Below are 13644 nucleotides of genomic sequence, written 5' to 3' on the forward strand. Positions count from 1 at the left end.
CAGAGACATATTGCTTCATTCTCTATAAAGCCTGCTATAAACATTATTAGATATTAAGTGCTATTTTTATACTAAATCTGGAGTTGCTGCTACTGATCCATATTGTTTTTAGGGGCTTAAGAAATTCACTAGTGCTCAGTAACAGCCAGGGTAACAAGTATAAAAAGGATTAGTAATATAAGAAAAAGTGCTCCGTTATGATATACTTTTGCATTTCTAAAATTTCTGCTGAAATCAGGGAGAATTTCAATGCCATTCTCAAAAATACTGTGCATCCTTTGCGAGAGTTTGCCGTATTTCTCTGCTTGTGAAGTAGAAAAGCGAATGGAAATGTGCTTTTGAATGGAAATGAGCAGTAACTATGATAGCACAACACAGATAAGGTGTCCAGTGGCTCAAGCCACTATATCTTGAGTTCAGCAGTCCATCTGTCCCTAAAACCTTGTTTTATGGCTGTTGCTTCCAATCCAATCTCTATTTGTGACAAGTCCAGTGAAGGTACCATAAATCCCAGCAGTGTTATGTGGGGCTGAGCAGAGGGAGACCGATATTCTGAGAAGCTCTGCATGGGGGGTCTCGCCTGCATCAAGTTTAAGGGAACAGTGTAGGTGAAATGTAAATGTGAGCTGCCTTTCTAAAACTGGGCAAGTCTGCCAAGCACCTCTTTCCAAACTATATTTTGAAGTTGCAAGCAAAAATTATTTGTAACTGCAACCATTCCCCTCTTTTAACTCAAAATGCAAATTCACATAATTAAATTATTTCACTGATTTTTCCTGCCCAAACTGAGGTACAGAAGCAAGGTATTGTTATGACCCTGATATTAGCTCAGTTGGTTAGAGCATGGTGCTAATAACACCAGCATCATGGACTTGATCCCCAGCTAGGCCATTCATTCCAGTGTTGGACTTGGTGATCCTTGTGGATCACTTCCAGCTCAGAGTATTCTGTGGTGCTGTGAACACATTCTAAAAAACTCTTGCCTAGGTCAGTGTATCTGTTGATAGGCTGCAACATGTTTGATTGCCATGAAATGCTGCAAAAATTAGGATCTGCGATTGCCCCAACTTTGAAGTGACAGATGTCAATTGGACAGACATGTGAAGTTCTGGGTGTGCACACAGATATGGATGCATGTATATGCTTATGAACATGCAGTATATAAAATTATGTGAAATAAAATATGGAGCAAGTTAAGCTTGGAATGACCACAAGCACAATGAAATCACAAGTGAGTTATGAGTACCAATAAAACTTTTATGCAGCACCATATTATCATGTCTTCTGCATCTGCTGTGTCTTCAATAGAAAATCTACTTAAGAAATGTCATGTATACCATTTTAGAATTATATGGCAGTATTTCTTGTACCTTTTCATCTGTAAAAGCCAGACCCCTTTTATATCAGTCCATCTGGAAAGGCCCTAAAAGGAAAAATAAAATATATTTTAGAAACCATATCTAAAATAGCATTAGTCTTCCAGCCATTAAATATCCCATTTATATGGTACTGCTTCTCAGAATTATCAGGGGCTAGCAGCTGGAAACCTCTTAGTCTTCTTTAGTGGACTCTGTATATGGAAATTCTATGAGAAATGTCTTCTTAAGGGAATGCACAAAGTTTCACCATTGTATGACAACATCACCCTTTGACATTTTACAGTGATGCACCCTGATCCAATTGTCTTAGCTTCTACCCCTCTCCACAGGAGGCTAAGAGGGAACAATATTTATATCCCCTGGGTATGTTTCCTACTGTTACTCTCTTGTTACTGTGGATATTATATGTAGATTTGCTTGATTGCTTGACTGTTGGGGGATCTTCTCTCTGTCATTTGAGAACTCTTAAATGTGTGATGCTTGCTTTCTTGGTGCTTTTTGAAAGCCACTTACTAAACATGTGCATAGTTTCCCCCACTTTAATTTTTCTTATTAGCAGAAAAGCCTGTGTTATTTCTAAGTTTTTTCAGGCTGATACTTAACAAATTTCTTTATGTTCCAAGAACCACCTCTAGTCCCAGGTGTCATGTGACAGGAACCAAGATGAATTTTGGTCCTGTGTCAGCATCACTGCTTTCTGTTGGGAACCTCACACTCCTCTTCTCTAGCATCCTCTAGGGTCTATTAGTGCCAGTACTTTGCTTTATTAAGAGAATCTGACAATGAAGCTGATGTTGCCTATCAGAATCACAGGTGCCAGAGAGGATTAACAGCCATGTTTAGGTCGTATCTAATGAATTCCTGCATCCTGCTGAGGAAATCACTGCTCCCAAATTAAGGACCCATTTTATCAGCATAACTGCAGTGTCCAACAGTACAGTGTATTTCCCTAGTGGAATTACATAGACTAGAAATTAGGACTTGTGTGCTCATATGAGCAGACACTCTTTCTTAATTTAGCTTAATGGCACTGATGCCAAGAGAAGAGTGCTCCAAGTTACAAATTTCTTGCCTTGATTCACCCGATGAAACTTCCACAAATGACAATAGAACAAATGATTGGGAGAAAAACTGAGTTATTCTCACTACTGTTTCTCAGGGGTTTCTTTTGTTTATCATGTCAGCTCCCCATCCCTTCTACTTTTTTTTTTTGGTTGTATAAGTTTGAATACCCATAGGCAGCTTTTAAATAATTCTGTTTGCTGACACAGGTAGCCTCACTTTTTAGCTTAACTGACTTCCATTGGAAACTGTTACTGATCCAGTAATGCTTTACGTAAGTTTACATTCCAGTATATTATTCAGTTTCAGTAATCTCCTGAAGCCTCTAAAGGACTTGTAAATTGTGGATTTAGACTTCAGTGCTTCTAAGAAATATTCTATTCCTGTTTAATTTCTAACATGTTTCAGAAGTTGCCGAGATCTCTATTTTTTTCTGATTTGTTTTGCTAGGGATCTTTAAAAATCTCCCATCTTACCTAGGGGTACAATTAAATGCTATGGAAAGAAGGTGTGAAACTCTTGGTGCAGAATCTCGATTCTTCTGCTAACTTGAATTCTCAGGCTTGGCTTCTGGGAAAAAAGAGGTGGTGACAGGCAGAAAAGGCCATGTCTTGTGCCATGAAATTGAGATTTCACTTGGAAGCAATTGTGTGGAGACTTTTGTCTGCCTTTTCCTTATGTTGCTTTTTAATATATTTAATTTGTAGAGGGCATACTACTTCCTTGGAATTAATTGGGCAGTTCATACTTCACAGAATTGTAGCTCCCATTTGTCTGTGTATACATCAAATACTTTCATCTGTTAAATTTAATGCACCTTTTGAGGGATTTTCCACAACCATGATGGTAGATATCTAAAGTTTGAAAACAGAGAGATGCATCTACAATGAGCATTGTGAAATCTTATTTTTCAGGTACTTTTTTCCTAGAATACAATTTACAAATCAAAGTGCTAGCATTCTATATAGAGTTTATAAAACCAAGTATGTACTTTACTCTATCATTCAGTAGGATTCTGTATTCTTACCTGTGGGTAAGAATGTGCTGTTTCCTCCCATATCTTTATCTCACCATTCCTATTTCTTAATGAGACTGTCTTTTTAAATATAATTGCTGTAAACTGTACTAAGGGAATGGTCATGGAGGGATTTAATTTGTGTGTTAAGGGTTCAGCTGATACACCCTTCCAAGTCTGAAGTGGCAGGGATGGCTACAAAAATGCAGGTGGCTATGAATATTAAAACAAGAGAAACTCTGTAGATCCCGAATTAGAAAACCAGGTAAAGAGACTTAGCTTTATGGTGTTTTATCTGAATACCTCAATTCTACTGATTTACTTCATATGTCAAAGTGCTTTTGTAGATCTCATCATTATGAGTTTTTTTGTTGCTAAATCTGAGGTTTCAGGAAGGGTTGTGGAAGCTGGAGAAAAGCATTTTTTGTTCCATTGTGCACTGGTTGTATTCTAGCGCCGTGGTAAACCAACGGCTAGCTAATGGAATTGTGGCTTTAACTTCATCAAATTAGTAGGTAAACAAATGAAGCAAAGGGAAATACAGACCCTTACTGAAGTATGAGAACAGTTTCTAATCAGCTTGCAGAGTGATGGACAGACACCAGCATCAGCACCAACCTGTATCCATCAAGGCAGATGTATGGTGATGCTTATAATATCCTGAGTTGAACACTTTGCTCTGTGTAAAAAAAATAAAAAAAGTCCCCAGGTGTTAACTTTTGTCCTCCCACTCTGTCCTCCCACTGCACTCAGGAGTTTTACACCAATTAAACAAATAGCACAGGAGTACAATCTGAGTTATCTTTCTATGTTCTGTATTGGTAGTAGCAAATGATATATTGATGCAACAGGACTAAAAATGTCTTTGTATTTCCAACAGCTCAATATAAAGCAGGTCCTTTCCGATCAAAAATTTGTCAGTCTGCCGTGTGTGTGGTAGTGAATTGCAATCAGAAATGTGAATCACATAACTGTATTAACAGCTTTCTCACCCCACTGATGAAGGGTACTGCTTCCACTACAAGGACAGTTGTTAACAACTCCTAAAGAGCAGCTTTGTGAAACACAGGAAGTTTTACATTATTACAGCAGACTTAAACTTGTGTGTCTCAGCAGTTCGTGTACAACCTGTATGGTCATCTTGGCTGCACTGCAGCCCCTGTCAGAGGGGGCAAACACTTGAATCATCTGCTTTTAACTTTCCCCCAAGAATCAGAATTTAACAAAAATTAAGGCAAAATTGGCTTGCAATAAGTCAGGAGAAGCAATGGTACCTAGACAGATAAACCCCACATGTACACAGTATTCGTTTTTTTTTTCTTGAGACTGACAGCAGACAGAGGAAAGGCAGGCTAAAAAGGAAGTGGCTAAAGTGAGTTAAGAGTAGTTACATAATACCTTGGCTACCACTGAAACTCAAATATTATTGTTAGTTTTAATCATTCAAGCGTGGAGTACCATATTATATATCCTGAAGTCTGTAGATCCATAGGTAACAGCATTTTGAAAATGTGCTAATTTGACGAGAAGACCAGCAGTGAAAAAGCAAATTGGTTAAATGTGACAGAACACTAATATTGATGAATGTCCTACTTTCTTTATTTTCTTTCAGTTTACAAGCTTTGAGGAAGGAAAAGTCCCGAGATGCTGCTCGCTCTCGCCGCGGAAAGGAGAATTTTGAATTCTATGAGTTGGCAAAGTTGTTGCCACTGCCTGCAGCCATTACCAGCCAGCTTGACAAGGCATCCATCATCCGACTTACAATTAGCTATCTGAAAATGAGGGACTTTGCTAATCAAGGTGATCCTCCATGGAACTTGAGGATGGAAGGACCTCCACCTAACACATCAGTAAAAGGTACGGAGTAAATATTGTGTACTATAGAATGCAGCAGCCTTTAGTAACCTCTAAATTGAAATTTTTACCTTCATCCTTTCTTCTTTCCCTGCATATCAAATCCTTTAAAGGGATTCAAATGTGGAAATCTGAGGTCTGCATGAGAAAGACACCATGTGAAGGTGACATATAAACCTCTTATTTTAATTATTTTTTATTGAACAACAAACCTATGATATAACTATTACAGCTGTAAGTCTTCTGGGTGATGTAGGCTAAATTGCTTCAAGTTATTTACCTGTTATTGTGTTGCTTTGTTTTAGTTTTATATATTATCTATTTTTTGTTTTTGTTTTATGCAAGTGTATATTTGAGAGGAAAATGGCATTATTCCTTGACTTGAGAAATCAATCTCTTAATTTTCTGGCTATACCTTAAAGGTAGAATCAGATATTTCTGAAGTTAGAAAGCATCACATCCAAATATTTAAATCTTCAAGCGAGAGACTAGGACAGTATTTATCCTCTTGTAAAGTCTACAGAAATTATTTTGACTTCTGAGCCAGTAGACATTTATCAGCAAAACAGACTTTCTTCGGTATTAAAGGCTCTCTTTTAAAGCACTCACAAGCATTTGGTGAGCAAAAGCATTATTTTATGTGTGAATTGCCACAAACTAGAGATGGTGTGCATGTTGTTCCTAAATAGTCTTTCCAATGACCTGCGTTAAGTGGACTTTTTTTTGTAAATTATACATTTTCAACTAATGCCACCCATCTGGATCAGTGTGATCTCTGTCTGATAAGTACATTAAATTAGGGAGCAAGTTGCAGTAACAGAAATCAGGGTTACCAAACCTGGAGTTTCTGTGTGTCCTGGCTTTCACAGCACAGAATACTCCTTTATTACTGTTCTCACATTTTGAAGGAAACAATATTTTTGGAAGAGGCAAATGAGATTTGAGCACTTTAGTTTTTTCCACAAGTTATGAACTATAAACACTTAATCTACACCAAGCTAGATAGACTGTATATTGAATGAGGCAAATAAAGAAGCCACCTTTAAGAGTAAGTGGAGGAGGTAGAAATAGAATCTTATTTATTAGCTCACAACTGTCCATGAAGGGTTACTTGTATTGATGCTGCAAAGGGCTTTTACCCTTCTGTTTAAAGGGAGTGATATTATTTAAGGAAAGTTAAAATTTTCAATGGATGGAGAGAGGCATGGAGGGCAAAAACTAATGCAGTTTCAGATGGGGGATTTAGTAGCTGGACATAGTGCCATCATTTCATATATTTAATTTATATTACCTGCCACATCATCACACAGAGAAAAAATAAAAGGTAATAATTACATCATCCAGGACATGAGTGTAACATGGTTCATTAGGCTTCTGATATAATATGCAAATGTTCCCCATTTTTACAGGATGAGAGTTTATTCTCAGGCAATTAAATGGTATTTCAAGGTAGATGTAAAGTGAACTCTGCTGTACAATCTATGATCTGTCTACAGGCTGTCCTGTGTTCCTGACAGTCTGAGGTCTGCCAGTCTCTCTGTGTATTTTCAGAGTATCTGAGATCTATTTTTCATTATATTCTTTTGCAATACATACCTGAATACTTAATCTTCCTCTCTGTGCAAAGATTCTAATGAAGAAAATAATTTTAAGGAAGAAAAAAGAAATCTTACTCTTAGACAACAACATCCATAGATTAATGTTTCTCCTTAAAAAAGAGCTGGGTAAACATTTAATGTCTGTTCACCCTATCTGGTATAATAACCCTGCCCCTCCAACCATAGTGCTATGGTTTTCATTCCTTTAGGTGCAAGGGGTTTGGGGGCTCAGGAAGGGGTTTTGACTTTTTTTCTCTCCTGTTTTGGTGCTTAATACTAAGTAGGATTGTATTATTTAAGTGTCAGTATGTTGTAACAATGCTTGATGAAAGAGTGTGTCATTGTATAAGATTTCCACATAAACAGGCTTAACTGTATAGCACAGGTATATTTTATGACTTCACCGCTTCTCCTTACATAGAAACCTGTTAACACATTCTGATCAAACATTCAGGAAATTACATCAAAAGAAAATCAGTTTCATTAATTAAGCATTATTCTGCTGCCCTTGAAGAGGTTCATATGTATAAACAAGCTCACATAAATAGCTTGCAGGTTCGTGTGAAGTATGGATGATAAACCTACAATAAAACACTAGACATTATACTTTGTATGTGCACAAGTAATCTTCTGAATAGACTTAAAGGTATTTGTGAAATTATTTGAGAGGTACTTACATTGTGTAGGCAACTGCTATTTTTCTCCTTCCCCCAAATGCGTTGGTCTGCTTGTATTAATCATTCATTTTAAAAGCTTAGTTTTAAATTTGTCCCCCAGTACTGCACAGCAATTTAATAATTTTAATTTAGTATTTCAGGTAGGTCCTTTACTCTGCCCTGTATTTATCACAGCTTTTCTTAGAAGTCTGTAAAGGCTGATGAGTTTGTTTTCTTATGCCTATTGTGTAGTGATTACTACAAGTTGTGCTTGCAAATGAGCACTCAGATAACTCCATATAATATTTTCAGAGTCAATTACTTCATGGAAATATCTTGAGCAATTGGAAAGTAACAGATAGTTTTCTCCATTATTTTAGAAATATCTGTGTTGTTATAATACAGATCAAATCTGCAATGAACATTATGCATTATTCAAGAAATGACCAGGCATTCTCAGCAGTGTTTCAGCTAAATAACTGATGATTGTAACCTTTAAAGAAATCTCATTGTGGTGACTATTGGTAAATCATTTCTCCATTCATAGTAATCTTTATTTAGAGGCGATCTAAAAACCATTATATCTTTTATTAATCTTAAAAGCAATAGCCAATGATTTGACATTTGCTAAAAATGGAAAAAATTTCCATCCTCTAATACAGCAGACTTCAGTCATTCTTCTTTTTCTATTTTTTTTTTTTTTTTTGTCTAAGGCTTTCTATGTGTAGGAAGACTCAATCCTTACAAACAAATACGCAACTTACAGCAGATGTGTTTAAAGACAGTACTTAAAGACTGTCTTTAAGTATGATTCTGTATGGAAGAAAATAATAAAGATGTACTTATTGTCAGTAGGAATAAAATTTTCAGTCTTTGATAGTACATAAAATGTGTTATGAATAGCAGTACTATTCTCCTCTGTTTCCATGCTTTCTGGAAATTGTCTGGAAATATAAGTATTTTCATAGCAGATGCTGTGTTTTCAGCCAGGAAGTGGTATTTTATGGGGCATGGAACTTGAAATTCTCATGTGCATTCTGATACTAGGCCTTGTAGTCCTGTTGCAACATCAAACTCTTGTGAGGAACTTTGTATTCTGGAATATTGTCTTCAAATTATTGACTTGAAATTTCATGGTACTTTTAGCAAAAACTATTTCTCAAAGCATTCAAAATCATGCAAGTTTTCATGTTCTTTTTGCTGTGGGTCTTTTTGCCAAGCCACATGTTTGTTTTTTTTTAATTTTTTGGTTGTTTTTTTAGTAGTGAAAAGAAAAAGGAGCAGAGGAGTGGGAGGCACAGTGATCTTCCACAGTGTGTTGAATGTGTTTGGCTGATATAAAATCATGCTGTGTGTTTTGGTTTTGGGCAATCTTTGGGACATTGGTTCTGACTCAGGACCACTGCCACTATGAAAAGAAGGCTCATGACCCTTTGCCTTGAACAATTTCTGTTTCTTTTGAAACAGAAATTAAATCCAGTACTCTGTGCCTAATTTTGTGAATCCTTGACCTGGTAATTTGCCACGAGGACATTGAAACAATTACAATATTTTAATTTTTTTTTTTTATTCAAGTGAGGTCTTAATTTCTGTCTTTGGAGACACAATTGTTTTTGTAAGGCCACAAATATTATTTGCTGTTGAATGATGTGACATGTGGAAACTAGAATACGTAAGACAACTTTGGGTATGTTAAATTAAAAGTGGGTTTATAATTTTTATTTTTCCAAGCCAAAACTTCACATTTTATGCTACATAAGAAAAAACCCTCTTACTTCTGCTGTAAGAGAAGAGATGAGTGAGAGATTATGTCTGAGGAGCGAGAAAGGACTTCAGCAAGTAATACTGACTGACTGGTAGATTGTGTAAAGAATCTCACTTTTAGTTTAGCCATCTCTACTTTCAGTGTTCTGTGTTCTGCAAATAGGTAGTTTTATGCATTTTTATTCTGGAATTGATATATATTACTAGGAGGAGAAATCAGATGCTCTCAGAGGTATTTGTGGTGTATTGAAATACTTCTTGCCCAAATTGTTCCTGTTCAATATAAGTAAATACAACCCTGAAAAGTTCCTTACCACAAATCACTCAACATTACTGCAAGTCTGCATCGGTACAGAGATTAAAAAAATAAATAAATTGATAAACACAAGAAGAAAAATTACACTTTAAAACAAAATCGCACATTTTTCCTTCAAAGTAGCATGTTTTTCAGAGGTTCCATTCTCAAAATAAACAAAGTACGTAAGTCTAGGCTGAAAATGAACTTGATGTCATATCATACTGTGGGGCTTGGAGTTGAGGAAATAAGTCCAGCACTTTGAATTCTCTGGGAAAAAAAACAAGCAATAATGATAATTAGAAAGTACGGTAATTGTTATCCCAAATGTCAAGTGGAATTACTTTCATTAATTTAAATATCTTTTTCTAATAAATTTTGTGCTAGATATGTATGCATTTAGAAGAGATGAATAAGTTCTCTTCTGCATGACCTTATTGTGGAAACACTTTAAATAACATTACCTGTTGTTAGCCTTTTATATTTTTAATTGAGTGTTGTCTTCTGAGCTAGGAAGGGCAAGATAGTGCAAGCCTTTCCCTGCTAAAACCCACAAGCCTTCCAGTAAGACCACCTTCCATTCTGAACCCCATCACTGTTCTCTCAGGGAAACCATCTGTGACAGCAAAGTAAGAATTACTTTCTTCTTTACTGTTTTTGGCCTAAGACATTGTTTTTCAAAGTTTTATGTGAAAAAAACCAATCAGATGAAAACAGGATAACTCAGGTGAATTGGTGGTATTCCTTGATGTGAAAAGAGTCTCCAAATCCAGATCTGTTGTGCAGAATTTCTGTTCTTGTGGACAAGAATTGGCTGGAGAATTCAGATAGCCCTTGTAATTTATTTCTCCCTGCCTTGCAGGCATTGCTCTTATGAGAATCTGATCCTTGTTTATATATAGGCTGGTATCGTGCTCTGACTATGTATCAGCATCAACCACTGATTGTAAACATAATGTTTATCCATTGTAAACCTGTTTATGTGGCAGTGCAGCCAGTGGGAGAAGTACCTTATCCTTTGACCTATTACATGAGTTAAAGATGGTTAGTTTTATTTTGAATGTAACAGAAACCAAGTGCTGGAAATTTCAGGAGGTAAAATATGGTAAAACATGAATGTTATTTGTGAGAATTGTTGATGGTTTTCTGGTATGAAGGATATGGGATCCAAAATGAGGTAGTTCTGTTTGAATCTCATTGCCATAGGAAAGGTGAATTGAATATGGGACTAAGAGTTGGTGGTTGCCCAGTGACATGACCTAATTGATTTCAAATCTGGCAAACAGAGGAGGGTATATATACTCAGTGCATTTGGGGGACTAGTGGGGGAACTTATGGGTGAAACTGACTGTGAGGAAAAATTTTGATGGAAAAAATTAGAGTGAAAGCTAGACCTGGAACCCCTAAGACTAGAACTCCTAAAGAGAAAAATATGAAATTATAATTTTCTGTGCACCTGAAAACACTAAAACTGCAACCTTTTCTGGAATGACAGAAAATAATTCACGTGAAAAAATAAGTATACGTATTTACAGAAAACTTAGGGAATTAAAGCAAAATATATAGTAAGATAAACTGGAATGTGTAAGCTGCAAAATGTTGGCAAGGACAAGTAGAGACATTAAGAAAAAATCTAATGGGATTAAAAAAAATCAAGAAAAAATGGGTTTATGTGTATTAGAAATGTTAAATAATTCTGGCAACAGTATAGGCTCTTTAGCAGTGAGATAGAATAAAACATCTAATGATGCAGAAAAGGAAGAAGAGCTTCATAAGGTTTATTTAAGTGCTTGCTTGTACAGAATCAGTTCTACAAGTCTTTCTAGCTCAGGTTGCTGATACAATTTTCAGGATAATCCATACTTTGCAAGTGCTGGTGATGTGAAGTTCAGAGTAGTGAGCTGTTTTAGCCTCAAAGCATTATAGGCAGATTATTGGGAAATTTCCTGCACTAAAGGGATAAGACTGTTATATTTTTTTCAACAAACATGGATAAATGGAAAGTAATTCTTATCAAACAAACCTAGTTTAAATGTCTGAAATTACAAGTCCAGTTAACTAGGATACTGATTAATGTTAATAATTAAATAATTTTAATCTAGTTAACATTGTATACTAAAGTATTTGTAAGGCATTTGGTGTCCTAGGTTGTAACAATTATGGTTTTAAAATACTGTAAGCATATTATATTGGCAGAACCAAGTTAAACACATCAATGGTAAAATTAATTGATCTTGGAAAGCAGATTGAAGTAAAAGTTACTATTAAGAAAGGTGTTTCTGTTTTTCTGCAGAATCTGCTCTGGGTATGATCATCAAGAAACAGGGAATAAACAGGGCTTGAATGCTGATTTAAAATTTTCAAATTAAAATGATGTTTGGATTATGGACAACAATCTATGCAGCTTAGGAAATCAAAACTAAAAATTATTTTTTTCAGAATAAGAATGTTTTTTGTTGATGGTGTTGTAGTTATTATTATTATTCCTACTATGACTACTGTTATTACAATTAGTATTATTTTAATGTTGTCATTACTGTCCTAAATGCTAGGCTACTGGAGTTAAAAGACTTTGAAGAGTTCTGGGTTTTTGTGAAGCTGAACAGAAAAAAATGGGAAAAGCATTTCAAGTTCAGCTCTTTTTTTTTCTTTTTTTTTTTTTTTTCATGAAGAAAGGCATAAAAAGAACCTACCTGATCCTTCCACTTCTGCTAGCAGAAATGAGTGAATGATTTATTTTCTCATGGTGCTTTATTTGTATCATAAAAAGTTCTATCCATCACTTCTGTGGAGACACAAAACATTTACTGCTGATAACAAATTAATACTTTTTCTAAAATGTTGTCAGTCAGATGTCAGTCTCTAGAAGTGTTGTTTATTGCTAGAACTCCACCTTGAAATTTAACAATTAAATAGGAAACCAACCAAACAGTAAGTGTTTTAAGAGCAAGGAAATAGAAAAGGGGACTTTAGTGTTTTTTTCTCTCACAGCAACTACTGTATTCCCATTCTATTACACTGCTATTAATATTCTTTTCTCTTCTGGAGTAGTTACAATGATTTGATCAATATTGCATATTTATTATGTTCTTTTAATATAGCTTACTATTCTTAGCCATTTGAGGCGGTTTTTTTGAGTCCAGAGCTGAAGCCCCAAATATGCAAAACGTCTTCCTCTTGTATTCAGTGTCCAGGCTCTCCTTTTTGTAGTCCTGCATTTTTCTTTACATGTAACCACATGTATCCTTATCCTTAATGCAGCCTTTTTTATGAAAACAATCTGGTGAATAATATTAATATTTAAAAGAAAATCCAAAGTTTGTAACTTTTCCTTTTATTTGTTCTTCCTTCGATGTGCCTGTCTTTCTGTGTACAGTAGTCATGTCAGCAAAAATTCACTCCTAAGTTGAGAACATACTTTCCTCATTCCTGCTAAAAGGTGGTGGGTGTTTGCATTACAATACATGGTTGAGAACATTGATGGTGTTGGCTGAGTGGGTTTTGGCAAAAGCATGGGCTTCACACTTGCAGAGGTAAATTTATCAGTAGGAGTAGAGTATTGATGGTTGCTTTGGCTCCAACCTTAGTAGTGGTAATAAAATAAACCAGGGAAAACATTTAAATTCAAGTCAAATTAATTTATTTTCACTGTAATGATATGGATTTTCATCCAGTTGAAATTTTTGTGTTTAAAGTCAGTGTCACAAAAGTCCTCTTTTCCAAAGCTCTTAATAAAATGCTTCCATATGATTTTTACATTCATGTTTTATATTGCATGGGTTAGCTCCAGGTGGTCTTTTTAAGAAGCATGACTATCATAAATTGTATGTGCAGTGTACATAACTTTTTGAAATAACTCACATGATGGGGTTAGCCAATTACAGATGTGCAATGAATCCGGTGTGCCAAAAGCGCTTGTTCTGCTTTTTGCTTGTAGTAATCAGGAACAGTAATCACTGCTGTAGTTTTTGATATGTAAAATGAAAAAAGGCTGTTGCTATCTGCAGATTGCAACATCTGA

The 13644-nt window shown here is 35.5% G+C and overlaps 1 protein-coding gene across 8 annotated transcripts in view; it reads left to right on the top strand.

Annotated features, from left to right (window-relative positions):
- The window catches only part of NPAS3 (neuronal PAS domain protein 3), a 594820-nt gene that overhangs the window by 174210 nt on the left and 406966 nt on the right, over window positions 1-13644 (top strand). For 5 of the 8 annotated variants that reach the window (XM_086894841.1, XM_086894843.1, XM_086894847.1 and 2 more), the window contains one exon: window positions 5069-5313. In XM_086894841.1, the coding sequence (XP_086750967.1) occupies window positions 5069-5313 (245 nt within the window). Of the gene's footprint in view, window positions 1-5068; window positions 5314-5423; window positions 5475-13644 lie in introns of all 8 variants that reach the window. The other 3 variants (XM_086894840.1, XM_086894842.1, XM_086894844.1) reach the window with 1 other exon arrangement.

Source organism: Cyanistes caeruleus, chromosome 6 (assembly GCF_971803275.1).
Source record: "Cyanistes caeruleus chromosome 6, bCyaCae1.hap1.1, whole genome shotgun sequence".
Classification (NCBI taxonomy): Eukaryota; Metazoa; Chordata; class Aves; order Passeriformes; family Paridae; genus Cyanistes; species Cyanistes caeruleus.